Source organism: Haemaphysalis longicornis, unplaced genomic scaffold (genome assembly GCF_048455015.1).
Source record: "Haemaphysalis longicornis isolate Haplotype H1 unplaced genomic scaffold, Haemaphysalis longicornis Haplotype H1 scaffold_12, whole genome shotgun sequence".
NCBI classification, from domain to species: Eukaryota; Metazoa; Arthropoda; class Arachnida; order Ixodida; family Ixodidae; genus Haemaphysalis; species Haemaphysalis longicornis.
This window is the reverse complement of record NW_027526225.1, coordinates 83,001,384-83,024,233: the sequence shown is the minus strand read 5'-3', so window position 1 is coordinate 83,024,233 and position 22,850 is coordinate 83,001,384. Positions and strand designations below refer to the sequence as shown.

The window sequence follows — 22,850 nt, the reverse complement described above, 5'->3', positions numbered from 1 at the left end:
TAGCTTGCGTCTGTTCAGCAAGTGGTCTGGCCCACCTGAGGACCTCTGCACATCAAGCAGTGTCAAACGAGGTTAAGAATAAAAAAAAGGTTGGGACGAAGCAGCAAAGTGGTGTGAAAGGTGGGAAAAACGCCAGCTTGTCCCTGCCACGGTCTATCGTATCAAACGGACCACGAGCACCCGAGCATTATATAATTGGGGTTTTTAATGAATTGTTTCTATGGGGAGCTTGCCGGGACCGCGGCGATCTGCCGTAAGAAGCGGATCGTCGCAAAACCGGCGGACATACCATCAGGGCTCCACTGTATCACTCACTTTCAGCCGTAACAAGTTTCGTAATTTTACTTCCAAGCCAAACTGAAGCTTGTGAAACCGTCAAACAGTTTCGCAAATGTCACCCATCAAAGGTTCATGTTCATTTTTTTAACCCTTCTTTTTTTCTCTCTCTCTTTTCCGCCCTACTTCCTTTACAGCCGTTATTCCCTTCTCCCCATCCCCGCAGAGTAGCATGTAGGCGGGAACATGCCAGCAAACCTCTCTGCTTTCATCTAATAAAGATCTCTCTCCCTCTCTCTCTCTCCCTCTCCCTCTATCTCTCGCCATTTTCGCAAGAAGACAACGCCCCAATGTGTTGCGGCAATTCAGCACACCCTACATTAATTTCATTATAACAAGGCTTAACTGTATTCTGTCTTCACGGCCCCGTTAATGAATGCTCTGCGCTTTTACAGACTGTCAGTGCAGTCGTTTCTTTTTGTCCAACTAATACTTCTATCTTTGATAGTAAAGACACGTTGAGAATCGAACGCCACACTACGAAGCCTGAAGCTGGCCAATGGAGGGAGCGAGCACCACACGCACCTCCTGCGGCGGCCCGCCCCCTTTATCCTGCTGCCGGGCCTCCCCCGGCCGGCAGTCGGACGACGAGCGGGGCCGGCGGGACGAAGCGACCAGGGCGTCGTGCCGGGGGGACAGCGTCACATTGCGGGGCAGAGTCTGCGAGTGGCGCACACCGCCGCCCTCCTGCTGCTGCTGCTCGGTGGAGGCGAAGCTAGGTGCCCGCCGGGGCTCGCCCCCATCACATAGCGAGGAGGCAGTTGAGCCGTGAAAGCGGCGGTGCAGGGCGCTGGCCGTCAGCACCTCGCTCCACTGGCTCCCCGCGCTGCTCACGGACCACGTGTGGGCCCGCAGCGGAGCCGGAGAGGTCTGCACGTTGCGCAGGGAGTCGGCTGCCACGGGCCAGGCCTCGCGGTGGCCGTGCTGCACGCAGTCCCAGCCCAGGCCCCCCAGGGGCTCCACGGAGTCGGCCGTCGTGGCCAGCAGGCACAGCACGTAGAAGCACACCCTGCACGGCCAACGAGGAGGAGGCGGTCGGGCCGAGGCAACTGACAACGGCCGGCCACAGACCGCTCAACGAGCACAGGCACAAGAGGCTTGCAACAATCTCCACCATACGATGATGCGATGAACACAGCTCCCGATGAACACAGCTCCCATTCTCTTGTTTACAGGCCTTGTTACTATTTCACAGCCTATAGAATACTTTTTACTCCCTTCGCTTGCAGATGCATTTCTCCTACACCTTCCACCACCATGTTATCTGTTATATGATTGCCTTCGCTGCAACTTATTGTGACCCTTCAGAGGTAAGGGCGAATTAAAATGACGATGGTGCAACTCCAGATGTTAGGAACCAAAATTGTGCTCGTGGGCCCGCACGGATTGGCAGTGGCAGTACTGTGTGCCAGGTAGTACGCAGCATGCTGTTTCAAAGCCCTGCATGCAGTGCAGACAAGAACAAAGTGAAGGAATGACTTATAACTTACCGTAATTACCCGATTCTAACGCGCACCTTTTTTCCGGAAAAATAGGACGGAAAATCGCATGCGCATTAGAATTGGATACGAAACTGAAACTGCCGAAACAGCGGAAATTTCGTCCCACCCATCGCCATCGCCATCTCAAGATGGCGCCAAAGCCTTTAGCAACAATTTTTCGAACGCAGAAAGCATAGGCGCCAAGGCTTTTCTATCGGCGTTCACACAAATCGTTCCACTTGTGCGCTTGATAACAGCAATGGCAGCAGCGGCTCTCACGCGTTCAAAACGAGTGGTCGGCTGAAGCGTGCGCCTCTGGAGAAGCTTGCGAGATTGGCGTGCGAGGCGTGGGCCACGATCCCATCGAGCATGGTTGAACGTTCGTTCAGAAGTCTGGCATCGCGAATGCTCTTGACGGCACTGAGGACGAGATAATGTGGTCAGCGGAAAGCGACGAGGAGTGAGATGAATGAGATTACTTCGGGAAATAAATCGCTCATTTCTCTCGCATTCGTTTGTCTGGGTCACAAAGTTCCGTGCGCGTTACAATCGGAGGTGCAAGTTTTTTCGTTTTTTTGCCAGGAAAATCGGGTGCGCGTTAGAATCGGGGGCACGTTAGAATCGGGTAAGTACGGTAGTCCGCATGAAAAAAGTGCATTCACAGAGCAGCTAGCATGACAACAAGTGAGGAGATCGATGCGTGTTTTCTAAGCCTTTCAGTGGTCTCAAGGTAAAGAAAACTGCGCAGAAAGTGTAACACAGCCCCGCAGACACAAGCAGAGGCAGCAAACATGCATTTTCTCTGCTTACTTTTGCTTCCTCACTTTGTTTATAATCATACAAATTTCAGGTGATAAATATTTTTCGCCGTCCCAAGAGGTTCTCGTTACAGTATCATCAATATTCTACTGCACCCCATGAACCACGTCGCCCCTGTCCACCAAGGTCCCACAATGATAACAGGTCATAGATAACAGATAACAGATCATGTGAGCAAACAGCAGCAACGCCCCAGCATGCAACGCTCACCCCCGGATGGAGTAGACGGGGGAGTCCCGGGCCATCTTCACAATACACGGCAGCAGATCCGCTTCAGCCACCAGTGCAAAGCCTTCCGGGGAGGTCCCCACATGGCCCTGCAGCAACAAGATGTTGGCACCAGTTACCTCCCACCATCTCTCCTTCCCACCATCATCCAACGCTCCAGCAGCTGAGCTCCTCAACTGACTCTGTCGTCCGTAACATGGCTCCGTACTATGGTGTCAAGCTGCCCGTTTAACTTCCCTGGCGTACAAGTATTTACACAGGCTTCCATATACGAGAACCGTACCTGGGCAGCATTTGTGCTCCCCAACAAGAAGCGGAGGAAAATCTCAAAGTAACTCCCAAAGAGGAAGATGCTCAATCTCCGTTGGAATTATTACGACAGCGTACCCAAAAGCTTCAATATGACACCCACAGGTGGCAACCGAGCAAAGCAGAAAAAACCTATTACCCCCTGCCGGGCATGCTCTACATAGAGCTCCCGATCTGTCCGGCACAAAACGCCTTTGGCAGAACCCAAACCGCGTTGAATATCTGTGCAAGCATGGTGGACATCTGCAGTGTATGGTTCGAGAGTACCACTCATCTGGTGTCAGTGGTGGCACTTCTTCAATCCCACCATGTTGGTCATGCACTGAGATGTCTCAACAACCAACCACCATTTCACGACTCTAGGTTCAGTAGTTAGTTCAGAGTAGTAAAGTAGCCGAAACATTTGGGAATCAGCTGGCTTCTCCCCCTAAATAATCAGTGCCCCCACGGCCACAACAAATACCCATTCCAACAGAGGGCACTACAGGCCCTCCGTGTTGGGCCTCCACTGAAGGGGGAGAGGTAAGGAGGGAGCTCACGGCAGTCCACAGGGAGGCCTTGAGGGCCAGCAGGGCGTCCGGGGTGGACATGTCCCCGGCGCGGATGGTGTCCCAGTGCCGCTCGAGGCTGCCGTGCTTCTGCAGGAACTCCAGCCCTTCCCGGTGCTGGGCCAGCTGGCCGTACAGGTGCCCCGGCGCAAACACGTCCTGCACCCGCAGCCTGCACCACAGGGGGAGTACAGCGGTGGGGTGAAGGGCCCGCCCTCAACACTTGCAACACAGGAAACAGTTCGTATTCTCCGCTTACCCTGTTTGAGTGCGAACAAAATTTAGGGCAAATCTTTAGCTCCCCAACTGCACATAAGGCCAAATAATGAAGTCAGGGCTCAGGGACATACAGAAGAAGATAGCTCATAAGGACTTAAACGGGCAGCAGAAGCGGCGAGGAAAAGCGAGAGATGGCAGAAAGCCACATGCCATAAACCCCTCACCGCACGCCACCAGGGAGGCACGCATAAAGGGGCCATGCAGGCACAATACAAGTTTGTTTTATTCGAAAGATTTCATATTTTGTGGTGCCCCCAGGGCTTGCCCGGAAGCAAATGATGCTTTTTTCACTGACAAATTAATCAATTTAAGTTAAAATTTAGATTCTCCTGCCAAATCATGTGTTTTCGTGATGTCTGCAGTGATGTCATATGTGCTGGGAAGCCTTGTTTACCGTTAGTCAACCTAGATGGCGCCACCATACCGTGACGGGCCGTTTTCTTCCTTCGCTTTGTTTTTGACCATTTTTGTACCTGGCCTGTTTTCTTTTAAGGCAGAAGATAATTGTTTCGTGAAACATGGTGTTCACTCGACAAATATGGTCGCGTAAAACACCATCACAATCCAATCGGCCAGTGTCATCTGAGAGAACCCCAAAGCACAGCAGTGCTGTGCAGCTAAAACGAGCATAGTGCAAGCAGTACCAACAGCAGTACGCATTGGTACTTCTATGTTTACGCGTGCTTTCGTAACTTCCACTGTTTACCACACCATTCCTACTGCTATAAAAGGAATATGCTCTAAATTTAAGTGCAAATAGCTCGTACGGCACGCTTACATGCCCTGCCTAATTTGCGTTTGCTTTTGCTGGCCTCAGCCAATCGCACAGCTGGCTGGTATGACATCATAGGTTCTGTTGCGGGAAATGAGCTAGTGGGTCGCATGGCCATTCCCTTTTTTCCTAATTATGCAGCTTATATGAGCGATGCGTACGTCAAAAGCAGTGTCAGTATGATTCTAACGAGGCCATCTTTCGAATGAACCAAACTTGCGTTTTGTCAGCACGGCCCCTTTAAAACCAGCTCTGTAGCTCATCTACTGGGCCATCGTTTGCCGCGCACCAGGAGCACAACAAAAGGTAGGAACAGAACCGTGGAGTGTGATGGCGAAGTCGCAGAACAGCATAGAGCAGAAAAGGAGTGCGAAGTACGTTTGGTGCTTTGTTCACAAGCCGCAGTGCTTTCATGGCACTATACAAAACAAGGTTTGTTTTGTGTTCAGCAGGTGGCGCTCCGCAAGCGTGTAATTTTCAAATTGTGAGCCACGGCATTTGCGCTCCACGTCCCCAGCTACTGTTGAGATTTTTTTTTCCTTTTTTGTTAGAACGCTTTTTTTAGCATTTCTGCCCATACTAGCCCATACAATGGCATTATATCAAGTTACTGCGACAGTCAATGGCATCAGCAAACAATGACCATTTGAAGTTTGGACTTGGAAGGCGAAACCGGTTTTAAATGCAGAGCATTTCAGTAACTCACGATGTCGCCCGCGTTGACGTCCGTAGTCGTAGTCCGCACCCCTCCCCCTACACTATATAAAAAAAAAATACTATCCGGCGCCAGGTTTCGATCCCTCGACCCTGCGGGCGGAACGCAATGTACATGGTGCTCTACCCACTGCGCCACAAGGCCGACACAGAATGGGAGGCTACGAACGCGCCTTTTATCCTTGACTCATTCAAACTACGTCAAGAAGCTGCTGATACAACGCATCAGGGGGGTAAAGCGAGCTCTGAGACCGTACGAATCGTGGGCGCTGACATGATACAATTCCCATGGTTGCCAGATCAATTGTATTCAGCCTTCTAACTAAAACAAATAACTGAAGCAAAATAGTTACAAATAATTGCCTCAGTAATTAAAACTAGCTTTATAAAAAACTTTTAGTGTAATTAAGCTTTAATTAGCGGAGAAAGAGTAAGTGCGTAGTTCAGTTTTGGTTTCGATTTTTTTTTAAGTGTGCTAGGAAGTGGCGAGGCCCTTGCGCCTGACTTGAGCAGTGTGTGTGTGCAGTCTCCGGCTCAGATCTGCGTGCGTGCAAAACGTATAGAAGTTATACAACTCGGATGCACGCGCTGAGCAAGTGCCTCCCCGGGCGCTTGCGAGGCTGTCATTCTTTCTTCATGTTAAAGGAGTACTGACACGAAATTTCTCGCTTTCAGTTTTTATGCTGTAAAGAATACCTATGGTCCCAGTAATTACGAAAATCGAACCGAAAGGCGTCAGCCACCAACATATAATTAATTATAGCACGTTTATTGCAACCACTTTCAAATTCGGTCGCCGCGCGGGAAAATGGCCGTTCGAAGGAGAGCCTGCAAGCGGACTGCCTGACGTCACGGTCTCCGTGACGTCGGACCGTGACGTCATGGTCTCCGTGACGTCAGCGACGTTCGCTGCATCGTCTGCTACGGATTGCACGCGGTTCACACTAAAGCGCTGGACACATGTACGATTTGTACACTCGATTCGCATGCGACTGATCGTTACGACTGTCACCACGACTAGTCGTACGCGTGAATTTGAGACACATGACCCGATGCGTGCATGCGATGTGTCGTTGGCGTCGCTCCGCCCACCGTTTTTGCTCCATGGTCAACTACGACTATCGCTGAGCTGAATTTGTAGATCCCGCGCGTTTAATCGCAAAAAATGGATAAAGCAGGCAATCGTGAAGCGTTTCCTGCCTTCGGAAACAGTTCGCGCACACGCCGGCCGCGCCTGCCAGCTCGGACACTCAGCGGCTCGATCCGGCGCAGACCACGGTAGCAAGACGGTAGCAACCGCTTGTCGCTGCTCTTCTGAATCAATCTGATCGTTAAAATGAAGTTCCACATGCGAGAAAGTAGGTGTTAGTGTGGTGAAAAATTGTGCTTGGGATTGTTATCAGGGCTTATTTTAAAAGCGGCGATCAGATATCTGCCGCGATGCAAGCGTATACGCTGACCGGCCCCCCGCGGCGCGCGGCGGGCGGTGCGCCGACCGGTCGAGAGATGGCAATACCTGCGCGGAAACGTGAAGTGCGCACTTCGCAAGCCTTGCTCACAGCGGTACCGCAGCCAAGCCAAACCTCCTATCGAAGCGAGACCGCCCACAACAACAGCGCAGGCTATCGCTTCCGGTTCCGGAAACAACTGTATGACGTCATGCTGAATCGGCCGCAAAATCGCGGATAGCCTGACGTCACACCCTAAGCGATTTCGCTAGTGCTGCCGATTTGTAATAGTTCGCGGCCAGGGCAATTAAAATCGATGTTTGATGCGTTTCCAGCCTCGGATCGCTCCAAAAATTTCTGTGGGTAATCTGTACAAACTACTGAAGCCAATTATATCGTTATTTAGGCCTCTAAATTTGGTGTCAGTACTCCTTTAAGCACCCTATCTATTGCCCCTGAACTGACGCCGGAACAGCAATTCCGATCTGACCTTGACTACCGCAAGTTCACTACAGGCTACGGCGTGGCAGCCAGCGATCGTTCCCGCTGGAAGAGAAATAAAAGGAGCTTTTATAATCGTTCGGTTCCAGTTGTTTTATTCATGAAACTTCTTACAGCTCTTCGTGCTTCGAACTTTCGCGCAATCGTTCGTGAAGGTAGAACGAAAAGATAGGTTATGAAATGCGGTTTCTTCTTTAATCAGTCACAATAAATCAACAAATAAGTCAGTATTCTCTCCTCACGCGCTCTGTGCGGTAAATTACTGCCCATTCGAAACTGCGCATTCAGTCGCGCAAGCTTTCCCTTTGAAGTGGTGGAAAGCAGCTATAACTTGACGAATACAGACAGAAAGGAAAACGGGACACGCCGCGGACTGTATTTCGCATACTCCCTTGGCATGCATTCTTCCACTCCGTTGGCCTGCGATTGACTGCGCTCTTTCGTTCCTGTGCTTCAAAGCGCCGCGACTCACCGGCAATATCAGCGTTGGCCCATGCGATGTTTTTTTTGTGTGTGTGTATAATAAAGGTTTTACATTGAGCTAAAGCCACAGTTCACTTCACTTCATTTGAAAAACATTGAGCGACTCGCAAAATGTCACAGAATGGCAAATAATGCTGCACAGCGCAAAAATGCACGGAGATCATGACGGAGATTCATTTTTCTGTGCGCCCCAGTACGGATCAGGTGATTCCTTGGCGTCCTCGCGCATGCGATCAGTCGCATTCGAGCTTGCGCGCAAGTGTTGTGTGAGCATTGCCACATCTTGCTCAAATAGTCTCAGTACATATAAGTCGCACGCTAAACCGAAAACACGTCGGTTACCTACCTACAGGAGATAAACTACCCAATGCTGTCGACGCCGTCTACACAAAATCCGCCTGGCCAGCGGTCCGCCACGTTACAATTAATCCCGGCATGCTTCGCTAGCCGGACGCGGAAACGCCACAGTAGCACGTTGCCAGATTACAACCCATCGCTTTCGCCGTTTTTAGTAAGCAAAAGCTCAGCTGGCAACCTTCAAATCGTTGTATCATGTCTGCCACTGTGTGTCGAACGGTTCCAATGCATTGGCTCAGTGGCGCGCTTTCCCTCTTGAGTCAGTATATTATCTCTATGCAACGCATTCACTACCACCAACTCCCCAAACACTAAACGTTAACGCAATACACCCACCCCCTATGCGACGCATTTACTCGAGTCCCCCTCGCGGGGAGATGGGCCCAATTTTTTTCTAGTTCCCACCTTCCACGCCCAAACTTCGAACAGTCGTAACTTCTGCTATAGATCAGATAGAATGATGATGTTAGTCTTATTGCACTCCTCTATTTGTGCACAGTTCATTGGTACCCTGTTCAGCTGCATCCCTCCAGCAGTTTTTTTTTACAAAAGCTGTCAAAAAATCAAATATGTATAAAAATTTGAATAACTTTGAACGTGGTCGTTTTACACAAAAACACACCTCATAATCTACAATTAGAATGGAAAACTACACATGTCCCCCCAATCCTTACCATCATAACTGTAAAAATAAACAGTTTTGGTTTAAGACCAGTGTGCCTGCCTCCTTAACACCGAGAGCCCAGGGAAATGCTAGCCCCTCGGAATGCTTGAAATTGGAAGCCCCTCGAGTGTTCGGATTAGTGGCAGTGCACCCACCTGGTGTTGCTGCTCCTCCTGCCATAGGTTCCGTCGTCCCCCCGCTGGTGCCAGGTCACGGCCTGGCTGATGAAGTCCTCCACTATCTTCACGTAGCGCAGGTGGTCCACCTGCAAAGGGGGGCACGAACCATGAAGAAACGTCACAGCAAGACCAAAGGGGGATGCCTCTGTATTGTGGGAAGCTCCCCAATTCGGGGTGGCCAAATGACCAATCAGACAAGTTTTTTCCAGCAGCTGGAATTTCAGGCTCTGGAACATAGCCACTTTTAATACTTTCATGAACACACCTATTCCCATCGATACAGTGGAACCCCGATAATACAACTTTCAAGGGACTGCACGAAAGCGTCGTATGACCAGGGTGTCATATTATCAGGGCACGGGCAAATAACGGCCTAGTAGACGGTCTCACGTGACATGTGGGCTAATAACTTACTTAAAACTACTATATTTAGCGCGTTTTTGCATAATTTGCGAACCTCTAAAAGAAACCTAAAGAAATTAGAGCCTCCAAGGTTCTGTCCCATAGGTGAGTACTGGTAAGCATAGGTCGGCGTAATCACTCGTGAGTGCACTCATTTGTACTCATTTGTACTCAAACTCACGAGTGAGTACAATCATGAGTGAGTACACACCCATAAAAAAAAGTGAGTACGATGACGAGTGAGTACAGGGGTAAGTCCACTAATCGTGAGTACAGTACTCATGAGTACACTACTCATGAGTATGAGTACTCATGAGTACAGTATTCATGAGTATGAGTACTCATGAGTTTGAGTACTAGTGAGTATGAGTACTCATGAGTACACATACTCATGAATACACAGTACTCATGAGTACACAGTACTCATGAATACACAGTACTCATGAGTACACAGTACTCATGAGTACAATGCTCATGATTACTGGTTTTGCGAGTGATTGCACTCCTGAGTATATGCACACGTGAGTGCTGTAGTGCAAACAAGTTTTATCAAGAGCTCGAGTCCGGACGCGCGTGTACGAGTCGCAAACATTTAGCGGTGCCGCTGTGCAGCTTAACTGGCAAGGATGGTAAAATTAGACAACGAAAACTGCACCTCCCTCCTTTCCCGGTCCCTGTTTGGCGCTGTAAGCGTTTCTCGGCGGTCGCTGGCAAAGGGGACCCGGTGAAGAGGGAAAAACGAGGGGGTGAGGGCCCAGCGGAAAACGCGGCCGCAGTTGCTCTTCTCCTATGGCACTTGTTGACTGCCGCAGTTATTTTTGTTGACGCGGCCTGTGAACGCGTGGTGGCTTCATTGCGCTTGCTCCCTTCCAGTTGTTTTAGGGGAGAGGCGGTGGAGGCTGCTAACTATGCACGCACTAGGCCTACTGAAGTCCCTCTTTTGCGGTCTTCAGAAGTTTCCGTAGACGCATGTCACGCTGTGTAGTGGTATCGTGAGCGGAACCGCTCATTTCTGGAGTCGCAGTTAATTTACGCAACTCGCGTCAAACCGACTGCGTGTTTTGTAACGTTTGTCTCGCCGAAATTGTCCGCACCATTCCGCTCTGCGTATTCAAGCGACAATTTGTATGATGTACTGTCGGGAGCAAAAGTCTGGATTCCACGCGAGCGGCGGCCGAAATGCATTGCAGCGCCACCTTGCGAAAGCTCGCCTGCTGCGAGACACCGGCTGTAGGGCCTATCTTAACTGCACGCATGTTCGTTCGATTCATTCGATAAAAGCAGTCGCGAAGCGACACGCTTCCTTAAACCAGTTTGAGACTATTGTTTTGCGGTGCAGTCGCAGATTGCAACTACTTTCGATGTGCAACGCTGATAAAGAGTGACGAAAAACTACCCGTTCAACGCATCAGTGGCCGCTTACTGCCACTCACTGAGACCGTATCGCAAATGCTACACGCCGACGGAATTGCCCAGTCGTAAATGCTAGACACGGCCGAAGCGACACCGTTCGGTCTTTCCGTGAACAGAAAGCGTATCAGACTCGTGCGAGCAAACGAACATGCGTGCAGTTAAGATAGGCCCTACAGCCGGTGTCTCGACAGCAGGCGAGTTTCGCAGGGTGGCGCTGCAATGCATTTCGGCCGCCGCTCGCGTGGAATCCAGACTTTTGCTCCCGACAGTACGTGCGCCCATATGGTTTTATTAGGTTCCCGTTTTGAAACATTTTGCTCAGTTTCGCTAGCAATATGGTCTCGTGTAGTGTCATTTACAAGTAAGCATATAACCCCACCGTGCAAGCGCGGCGGTGGAATTTGCCCCAACAATGGAAATAAACTATCCAGGTACACCTAAGCACGTTTGTGAGTTGTGAATCGGACATCATAATATCCAGTTGAACGCGTGCGACGCTTTGTTTATCCTCGCATATTTTGTCGGAGAGCTCTGGCATCTTGCCGCTGGAGGAGCATTTTGCTTTCGAATGGCTTTACTTTCGAGTGGCAACCCCCTTCGCCGCTCTTCGTTTATGCCACCTTGTAATGAGGGCGCTGACGATGACGGTGAATTTCGGTTGTTACTATTCCTCTACCTTCACTACTGTTTACAGGCGGGGCGACCACCCCTCGCTAGCAACTACTGCCGAGTTTAAGCTCGCACTGTGGGAGGCCTCGTGAAGGAATCGTTTTGAAATGATGAACGCCAACGCCAGACGCCGGGATCGTCGCTTAAGCTCGCGTCTTCGAACGTCTCGTAAAACATGTGGATTGCACATAACGACGCCAGCGCACTTTTTGGTCGATCGCTGTCAGCTTCATCCGCGCTGCTCGAGATAAGAGCTGCAGATTTCCACTGTGCAACCACGGCAATACAGTGACGGCAGTGCAAGCTATCACGCCTCCGAAAAAAGCGTCAGCAAAACGTGTTCTCCAGTACACAAAGCGCGCGCGCGCGCGCACGCACACGCACACGCACACGCACACGCGCGCACGCGTACACGCACACTTTTGGGACTGGGGCATTCCAGCTCAGTCACCACTGTTGGGACGTTGCCCTGCTCAGTCCGCCATCGACGCGGCGCAGAGCAGAGCGATGAAGTTGTCGAGCCGACGGTGATTTTAAGCTGCATTTATAGACAGTATATAAAATGGTAGCAAGAGCGTTGTTACATGGCTTGCACAAAGGCGATAGCACTACTCAACTCAGTGCCTCCGATGAAATGCCGCCGCACAGCAGCTGCTTCAAGACCTGTTTTATACCCCCGGAGTTCCGTCGCAGCCGCGTGCAGTTCGAATCTTTCCAATCAGGACTACCACTGGCCGCAGTTTGAATTCGGCGAATGAAGGCGAGAGAGAGAGAGAGAAAGTGTTTATTAATATGAAAATATTTACAGGGCGAAGTTTTGCCTCTCCGTAGAGGGCACAGGTCTCGAATGTAGGCGAAGTCATTGCGTCAGCCGAGCCACGACAGGAAAGGGAAGGCGACTCAGCGGCGCCGTCTCCAGGGTCTACTTCCTGCGTGTCTTTTGCGGGCCGGTCGTCCCAGGCATGCTTTGGTGCGGCCGTCTCGATGGGAAAAGGAGAGTAGACTTGGCGGCGCCGTGTGCCGCCCAGTTGCGGCACGTCTGCCGCGCGCGCTGTTTGACCGAGGCGCGAATCGGGCCCACCATCGACGCGTCGCAAGGTGCAGCAAATTTGTGTCGGGCGCCATGGTTAACCGCACACGTACACACGCATATAAAAATTAGTGATTAAGGTCAGACCCATGTGGGTCTTGCCCTTGCTGTTAACGGAAATAGTCTCAGCCTACAGAACCCCGCGCGCTTCGAAGTCACACGGAGTCTCGGGAGTTGTTATTTACAGACAGGAAATATACACAGAACCGTAGCCATACAAGCTTGGCTAACAGCCGTGCGCTTTCTGACGCCACCGGCGTCGAGAGTGCATTATTTATATGCACAGTGGAGCACAGAACGATTAAAACGTGGCCGCGCTTTCTCGAGCTATTACGGGAACGGCATGTCATGAAGGTAAAAAAAAAAAAAAAAAAAAAAAACTTCAGAGGGGCGATTCAGAGGTATCTTACTAAGAAACTCTATGGGTTCAGAGGGCGATTTTTTTTTTTTTTTTTCCTCTTCGCTGAGCCGCCTCGCTGGCGCGCCGGCATCGGGAGCGCGAGCGTGAAAGTAAAAAGAAAGGGGGTGCAACGGACGGCACATGGGGGCGAAAAATCAGCTTTTTTTGTTTGTTTTGCTGACATCGGTTAACCCACGCCATTGACCAATGAGAGGCGTCGCATTGTCTGTTGCCCTCAACTCTTTTCCTAGCACCGTGATAGCATCCCTGGAGAGAAGGAAAGAAGTGGCGCGCCACCCTGACGCCTTCGCCTGCGCCCTGTTAGGAATACGCAAGCCAATACACATCAGGGAGGGAGAACTTGTGGCGGTTGCGCCGTGAAACTTGAAACTTCGCGCTGCGTGGCGCGAGGTATTGCAGTGTCGCCCGTTCTCCTTTCGTAATAAAAGAACCAAAGCGCGACAGCAACACCGGCTCGATAATAAAGCCAATCAAGTAATGAGCGTAAAACCATAGCGGAGCTGATACACACATTTCATTCCAGCACCTTGCAATCCGCGCGTGACGGGTTGCAAGCTTAGTTGTGACTGATATTAAATTGCGGAGTCACATATCATTAAATAATTCGGGTTTCACACCTATGGGGTGGCGCTTCAAAGACGACTGGGAAACAGCAGCGACCGTAGCTGGCGTTCTGCTGGAATAACCGCATCTTACGGCGCAGTGGAATGTACGAGCGAAATATGGGTAACGTCGATGTTATCGGTTGTTTTTGTGAAGATAGATACTGCCGCCCTTTGTCTACCCATTTCCCAACACCTCTATCTTGCTTTGTTGTGCCTCAATTTGTGCGTTTGTGATGAAGGAAGAAAAGCTGTCTTTCGATTCGACAAACTGGAAGCGGCTAATTATTTCTCAGTTTGCGATTTCTGTGCCATCGCCCTGCCCGGACGCTGTGCAGGAGGTCAAAATCCTGAGCTCGCAGCTGCGCAAATAACTCAAAATATGCTTGTAAGAGGTTGTTGGGCTGCTGTTGTATTTTCTTACAGGAGATGTTTTGTGCGGTAATCGTTGCTGATGTGTGTGTGTGTGTGTGTGTGCGATGCTTGTGGTGGGCTGTTGTGGCGTTCGATCGAAAATAAGTGATACGGGCGCTTTTTTAAAAAGGGGTACAGACACAAAAATTTTGTATCTCGTTTTTTTTTTTTTTTTTTTTTTTTGCTGCGATGAACAGCTAATGACCTACTTATCACGTGTGGAAACCTCATTTGCTCACAGCGTGCGACGGTTTTTAAGTAGAGGCGTTTTGAATGCGGCCATGCAGTCGCATTTTCGGGTTCAGCGGCCGCCCCGAAACGCAAGATATTGTGTAAACAAAGCTGACCACGTGACGGTCGATCGGATATCACAGAGAAGAGCTGCCGTAGCACTGTCGAATCTGCGTCGGCGGCAGTTTCTGCGAATGCCCCCACGCACTGATCTCGTGAGCCGCTTAATTAAACAGCGACCGTGGCTGCGTGATGAACGAGAAAGTTTTCTGAGACAACTGGCGAGAGTCGGCCGCATGTTTCCCATGGTGCCTGGACTGCACGAGATCCGGACACAGGCAGAATGCACGACGGCGCGCACGCGAACGAGACGACGCATGGAAAATTGTGCCTGCCTGCTCACCGGACCTCTACCAGGTAATCGCCACGATTACGAAAACGCATCGAATCTCAGTGCATTTCTGGCGAGATCACGAACACACGTTGCTCTGCTACATCGCCCACGAGCTACATCGCCCACGCGAAGGTCATTCCATCAGCGAGCAACGAGACGCGCAACGTACGCAGCGCGCACGAGCCAGAAGGCACCACGTTCCTGCAACCCGCTCTTGCGGTCCAAACGTACACGAACGAAACGCTGAGAGCGCGGAATGCAACGGGGCCAGTACTTACATTTTCCGCATGTCCTGTACCGGCGCCGGTACACGCAACCGACGACATCGCATCCGGATCGGTGGATATAGCCACGACAAGCGACGAAGACGCACGGCGCCCGCAATGCACCATGCGTGGCGAACGACCGCACATCAATTATACGGCAGTTTCCCAGTTAAAATGAGACGAACAGCGCATGAAACGCACCAGAGGTGACGAACGACATCCAACTTGAGCCAGTAGAGCTGACCACGGCGAACGAAATGCACAGCGCACGGAACGCCACTAAGCCAGCACACGCGGAGGAAACTGCTATTCGCGACGTCCTCCGCTCCCGCTGCTGCTATCCGGACTTGGCCAGCGAATGTTACAAGCGCCGAAATCAGCCTGGCCACAAGCAACAAAAGACCCAGCGCACGCGGTTCAACCCTACCGGAACGTACGAGCTCTCCGACACCCGCTGCTCCAGCCCGAGTCCAGTGAACGAATGACATTACACTCGTGCAGGTAGTTCCGTCAACGAGCAACGACACGGCCACCGCATGCGGCACGTCCGAGCCAGAACGAACAAGATCCCCAGCACCCACGCTCCGATCGAGACTCACACGACAAACACCGTTTCGTACAAGAGGACGCAACCGTGGGCAAGAGGACTCGGGACGAACGGAGCCTGCTTGTTTGGGAGCGATAGCGATTTTAGCATTCTTGAAACAACGGGCAAAATACGAGGGCTTGAGCGACGACACGGACACGGCAAGAACGGCAACGAATAAACCCGATCCAGACGAACGCATCGAATGCCCTAACGATGAAGTCACGCTTGCGACGCCAAAGAATGTAGGACCGAACGGACGGCACGAACTACGCCCGCTACCCCACCACAACGGTTTCACATCCGAAACAACCACGGCGACTGCGAGGACGGAGCCGCAACGACTTTGACCGATCAGCAATGTCACCCTACGAAAACGCCACGCTACCGCACACTAAACGAATATCCAAACAGCTACCGCACCATACGCAACGCACACGTCAATTCAAGCAACGTCCTCAACGCGCCGAACTATGCCATCCCTACACAGCGCAGCTCGCCACCGGACAAACCGGACGTCTACGCCCCCACATGCATCAAGCACGCGACGAGCTACACGAACACAATCGCCGACGGCAGGGGCGCGACTAACGCAACGCCGTAAACACTGTCAAGTTCATGTCTGACGAAGTGAATCCCATGGCACACACACAATAAAATCAAGAAGATTTGAACTTCACCGAAACTCAACGAGACGAACACCCTCTTAACGAAGTTTCTAGTATCCGGAAAAACAAATAACAAAAGCCAGCATCGCGCATCTGTGAATAAGCGGACAGTGATCTGGATAAGAACGGACGTCAATCTACGCGAACGCTTCATTGTGCCTGGTGGCAGGCACAATTTGGATTCGGAGCACGGTTACGAGAGTATCAGCGCGCCCGGAAACGAAAATGGACGACAAAAGCTGCCACCCGAAGACACGCAGAAAACCGCAGTTTGCGGCCACGGCCGCACCGACAATCCCGAGCTCCCCTGAGCCCGACCGTGTGTTTTTCTAATCAATTAAACATTTTATTTTTTCTATTTAGTCTTTAATTCGAGATACGACCTAGCTAACAGTGCAGATAAGTTGATTATTCGTGAGTAATACAAATTGAGTACACATGAGTGCAGATTGAGTACTCATGAGTGCAGAATGAGTAGTACTCATGATTGCAGAATGAGTAGTACTCATGAGTGCAGAATGAGTAGTACTCATGAGTACAGATTGAGTAGTACTCATGAGTACAGATTGAGTACTCATGAGTACAGAGTGAGTACTCATGAGTACAGATTGAGTATGAATACTCGTGAGGACAAATGAGTTTGAGTGCAAGTGAGTATGATTACAAATGAGTATTTGATGAGTGAGTACGAGTGATTTTGTGAACAGACGAGATTTTTGAGTGTGAGTTTGATTGAGTACAGCGTGAATGAAAAAAATTGTGATTGAGTTTGAGTGAGTTCTTTCTGTTTTGCCGACCTATGCTGGTAAGACACGTTCCTCTTCAGTTACGCTTTCCACCAGCAATACCACGAGTCAACCGAGTGCGGCGTTGAGGCAAACGTAAACCACACGATAGGAAGGGAGGGAGGGAGGGAGGGAGGAGAGAGAGAGAGAGAGAGAGAGAGAGAGAGAGAGAGAGAGAGAGAGAGAGAGAGAGAGAGAGAGAGAGAGAGAGAGAGAGAGAGAGAGAGAGAGAGAGAGAGAGAGAGGGGGGGGGCACGCGGCAGACCAGACCACCTCCTTCAAAGAAGGGTGCCCCAACTGACCTCGTCCCACTTTCGCAGCTGTGCCTCCAGCAGCTGTGCCTCCTCGTGGAGGTAGCGGAATCCACTGGGCACCGACAGCAGCCGAATGTGCAGCAGCAGGCCCCGGTCCCCAAAGGACAGCAGCGGGGGCCGCAGGGCCACCAGGGCCTCCAGGTTCTCCTGATGGATCAATTGAGGAGAGGAATAAGAGGGGGAAGAGGAGAGAGATGCAGAAGGAACACTCCTATTATCCCCCCTTCCCCGTACACGCTCCCAATCCTGCCCTCGTTCGCCCAATTTCCCACGGGGGCAAGAGGGGGCAGTTTTTGCAGCAGGCAGAAATGTGGTTTTGGAGCAGACTCTCCAGCTCCCAAACGAGGTGAATTTGGTTCACTCTTATACCTGCACTACACAAGCGTTTTAAAGGACATTTAAGTCGAATGGCCTTCGAAATTTCACATGTCAGTCGAACTGGAAGGAGTTCCGCCGATCTACATGACAATTCTCAAAGGCAGTTGAAAGTTTCCGCATTCGCCCGGCATGTTTTGGTGTCGCCACTGCTGCCATGTTTCGTTCTTGGCAAAAATTTAATTTTAGAGTTAAAATGGGCAACAAAACAATTATTAGTGATCAAATTAATAACAATCTACAAGCACGCACAAAAGATGCACTAACAGCCAGTTCTTTTTTTTTTTTTTTTTTTCGCACCGCCGGTGTTGAGTACCAAGTTGCTTTGTAATTGTAGAGTGAGTGATAACAAACAAAAAGCAGTGAAAAATTATGAAAATCGTGCACCTTAAACACCAAGTTTTGCTCGTAAATAATTGTTTTGTAATTCCAACATGCAGAAACTGCACCCAGGATTACAACTGTTTGCGTTTCAAAGGCCTTTGAAAACCTTAAAGGTCGGTGGTGCTCCTTTGGCTCAAATGGCATTTCAACCAAAGGCCCTTGAAAAACGTCGTGCAGGAGCTCAAAGGTGTCATTTGAGTCAAATGACATTCGACTCAAAGGTCTTCGAAACATTCGTGTAGCACGGGTATTACACTGTCTCACAGCCACTGTTTGAAACTGTGCTGCTTCTCAAAGCGCAACAAAATGGACATCAAACAGCAAGACAAATCATGCAGAACATTACAAAAGCAAATGAAGAGTTCCCAGCTAGGGACCATAAATTAATTTCAAAACATTAGGGCACCAACTTTTGAAAACAACTTGGTACGAACAAAGCATAGAGGAAACATTAGGGTGTTTTACGAGATGAACATTTCTTTCTTTCTCTTTTTTTTTTTTTTTCTTGCAGAAGAGAGAGTCCATGTTCACACATGCTCCCAAAAGCTTCCACCAGCCCTCCCCTTCAGAAGGCCTGGCCACATATGTGTCCCAGACAGTTTTTACTTGCACCGCTTGTAGTAAGGAGCTCATCTCTACAGAACATTTTCTTGAACGACACGATTTCCACCCATGTGAAAATTATCTGACATTGCACAGCCCCAGTGGGAGCACGACAGGGTGAATACCTTTTATTATTCTGACTGAAAGGCCACACCTTTTGTAGCTCTTTCGGCTTTTGTTATCTGTTGCTTTAGTCCTCTTTTCTGCGAGATACTAAATTACGGCTGTTTTTCAAAGTGAGGTTTATCACAATTCAACTCATAGAGTTACCTTTTATCCTAACGTAAAACCACTGTTACTCATTTCAGGCAATTTGCCTTGCAGGTACTTTAACAGGTGTTCCTTTTGGGACCTGTTCCAGCCTCTGAGTAGGTGTAGATGTAGCAACAATATATCACTCATTTTAAAACTGCAACTGCTAATTTAGCTGCAGCAGGGAATGAAGTGAAACTTGGCAAAGGCATACGAGTTCCATTAATGGCAAAACTTCTTTACCATACACAGATCCAAGCACAGGTTAGGGCCATTTCTGGGGCTCTTGCTGATTTTAATACAGTTGAAGCTTGTTATAACGAACACTGATATAGTGATTTATCGGCTGTAGCAAACTAAATACGAACTTTGGCTGGTCATGCTTCATTCCAATGACACTTATTCTTTTATAACAAAAGTGAAACTGTGGGAGCCGCATGCACTATTGGATATAATGAAGAAATATTTGACCAGTAGGCTAAGAAGGTAGTTGGAAAAACTGCCATCATCAAAAACTGCAGAAGTGGGAAAGGCCCCTTTGTTCGTGGACACTGTGGAAAACTTCGTCCTGCTCAGTGCTGTGAATAGCCACCAGACAAAGATCACATCCTTCCTCGAAAAAATTGGAACGCTGGCCTGTTTTGTCAAATGAAAAAACTTTGTTCTGTAGTAATTTCCCGTTCCATGTTCCGGTTCATTGAGCTTGAAACGCCACAAGAAGAAAGGTAAGGGTTAGCCTGTTTGCAGTAGGTTCGAAGGTTAAAATATTGAGTTTCTGTATCAGGGATTTTTGCGGGAGCCAGATTACTGATTTGTCTGAGCCGGTTTTTCGCTCTACTGTTACAACGAATTAAATCACTGTCCCTATACTACTTCGTTGTAACGAGGTTCGACTGTACCACGCATAGCGATGTGAGAAACGAGCCCATAACACCCAAAAGGTAGCCCGCAGCAAGCATAGTGTTTGGACAAGTGATCTTGTACCAACCAGTCCCCTCCTTCCCCTGTTGGTGAACGACCGTCCCGAATCTCTTCTCCCTGTGCACCCGAGAGACAAGATTGATTGATTGATTTATTGATTTGATTTGATTGATTGTAGGGTTTAACGCGCCGACGCAATGCAGGTGATGAGGCGCGCCGTAGTGGAGGGCTCCAGATTAATTTTGACCTCCTGGGGATCTTTAACGTGCGCCAAAATCTCAAGCACACGGGCGTTTTTGCTTTTCGCTTCCATCAGAAAAGAGAGACGCACCCTGAGGTCGCAGGCCTCGTCGAGGATGGAGGCGGCAGCCAGCATGACTGCGCGGCTGGGGTCGCACAGCTGGGTCACCAGCAGCTCCAGCACCCACTTCCGGAAGTCCAGCAGCTCCAGTCGCAGCAGCACCCGCAGGAACTTGGTGGCGTACAGCCGAGACTCCTGCATCAGATGTAGAGGCGACGAGAAGCAGAGGCCTGTCAGTTCTAGCAGCTGACGACGGCGCCTTTAGGCTTAGGCAATGTCAGCCGGTACTGCTTTTGTTCGACATGCAACTGACACAACGTGTGCGAAGCACTTGCAAGGCCCTGCAGAGCCTCTCACACTGGCAGCATGTCCAATCCAATTCTACCTAATCAACTATCTTTACAGGAATATAAATAGCCTCAGCATGCATGGTAGGTTTTAAGCTACACGTCCATATCATTTATTCCTAAAAATTCGAATAAAAAGCTCCTTAATTACCCACAAGAAATTACTTAATTAGGCTCCAGTACTTCCCTTATAACTCAAAAAATTGATATGCCACTTGAAAAGTAATTACATATTTGAAATGAGGAAGACGAAACACATATGCACAGTGATTTTCATTATCACACACCAATTAACAAAACGTTCATTTTAAGACCACCGTAACCAGTGTAAGGGACGCTCGTCTTAAAATGAACTTTTTTATGAACTACTTTCCAAGCCATGCTGGTAGGCCTTATCTAGTGCATTTTACAGCCGACAAGATCACAGAAGCGCAGTATGCCGATTACGGAGGTACAGTCAAACTCCGCTACAACGAACTCCGCTACAACGAAATTCCCGCTTCAACGAAGGTTTTTCGATTCCCCGCCCGCATCCCATAGGCCCCAATGTATTAAAACTCCCTCCACAACGAACCACTTTTTTTATTGTTCTCCCGGTTCAACGAAATTTTCCCGGGACACAAGTCACTCGATCTGCAACGGACTGAACCACTCAAACTAATTTTGATAAGTTCTAACAATGTAAATTATTAGTAGCAACATTTTCTCCGAACATCCAGACATCGAGAAGCTGCCGCTTCTCGATGTCCGGATTACCGGCGCCGACGGCGCTCAAAAGCGGCGGCGGCGGCGGCGAAGGAGGAGGAAACGGCCGAAGCATGGGCAGCTCTCGAGGAAGCCGGCATTGTTCCTGAGAACGTAGCATTGAGCGACTACGTAAACGCCGACGCGGACGAGATCGTCTACGAGGAGCTGAGTGGTGCCGAGATCCTCAAGAGTGTTCGCGCCGCCTCCGCCGCCGCCGCCGATTCATCCGACGACGAAGTCGGGCATGGTGTTCCGACAGTCCCGACGTCAGTGACCACGTCGCAGGTCATGGACTCCTTGGAAGTTTTACGTAGTTTCCTTGGCGCCCATGACGATGATGTCGCCATGGAGCTCCTCGCAGACTGTGAGCAGCGCATTCTCCCGTTGCTCGTGCGAACGCGCAAACAGTAAAAAATCAGCGATTTTTTCAAGTTTTGGAAATAAAATGCTCCCAGAGTGTCGTGCATATCCTGTGCATATCCGTGACCGCAAATTAAAATATAAACTCCGCGCTGTGATTTCACGACGCCTGCTTTTGTGCGGATCTCCACGAGTACGACGCGCATATTACAACGCTGGTCTAAGCGCCGCGAGACGCGTTGTGACCGAAAATTACGATATAAACTCCGTGCTATAAAAAGGGTGCTATTTTTGGCGGAGCGAGCTCCAAGCAAGTTGGCAACATTGGGGCGAAAAGGTAGGTGGGAGATTTCACGATGCCAGTTAGACGCCTGCCCTGTTTTCTTTATTTACTGATTTTTCCGCGACAACGAAATTCTCGCTACAATGAAATTTTTCGCGATCCCCGTGAATTTCGTTGTAGCGGAGTTTGACTGTATTGAGAACGCCCATCCAACGATAATGTCAGATGACAAGCACATCGTTTCACAGAACCGAAACCGAAACTTGTTTGTATTCTAATCTTAGACTTGTTTGAATTCTAATCACCATAGAATTCTGCGTGAACCGAGCTGTAGAGTTTAAAATGCTATTCACAATAAAATATGGCACCTTTTGAAGAGGAAATTTGCAGACTGATAGAAATTGATTGATTGATTGTGGGGTTTAACGTGCCGACGCAACGCAGGCGATGAGGCGCGCCATAGTGGAGGGCTCCGGATTAATTTTGACCACCTGGGGATCTTTATCGTGCGCCGAAATCTCGTACACACGGGCGTTTTTGCTTTTCGCCTCCATCAGAAAAGCGGCCGCTGCGGCCGGGAATCGAACCCGCGACCTCGTGCCCAGCAGCGCAATGCAGACTGATAGAAAAATGGCTGTGGATGCCAAAAATGATATCCGAGGGCGAAATGCCAGCTCCGCATTGCAATCGAAGTGCCGTTTCACCATCGAATTCTGCGCGAGCTGAGCTGTAGAGTTTAAAATGCTATTTACAATAACATATGGGACATTTTGATGAGAAAATTGTCATAATGATAGAAATGTGGCCGTGGATGCCAAAAATTCCATTTTTCAGAAAAGATTTTTTGGACCATTTTCTCGAACCCAAAGACCCATCTGCCTCCATAAGCAAAGTTATCGCACAT

At 49.7% G+C, this 22,850-nt stretch overlaps 1 protein-coding gene across 1 annotated transcript in view; it reads right to left on the bottom strand.

Moving 5' to 3' along the window:
• The window catches only part of Rictor (rapamycin-insensitive companion of Tor), a 61,359-nt gene that overhangs the window by 21,321 nt on the left and 17,188 nt on the right, over nt 1-22,850 (bottom strand). Inside the window, exons 16-21 of the mRNA XM_077693606.1 lie at nt 20,240-20,404; nt 17,362-17,520; nt 9,095-9,204; nt 3,713-3,893; nt 2,847-2,953; nt 862-1,345 (exon numbers count right to left, since the gene is read on the bottom strand). Of these exons, the coding sequence (XP_077549732.1) occupies nt 862-1,345; nt 2,847-2,953; nt 3,713-3,893; nt 9,095-9,204; nt 17,362-17,520; nt 20,240-20,404 (1,206 nt within the window). The remainder of the gene's footprint in view (nt 1-861; nt 1,346-2,846; nt 2,954-3,712; nt 3,894-9,094; nt 9,205-17,361; nt 17,521-20,239; nt 20,405-22,850) is intronic.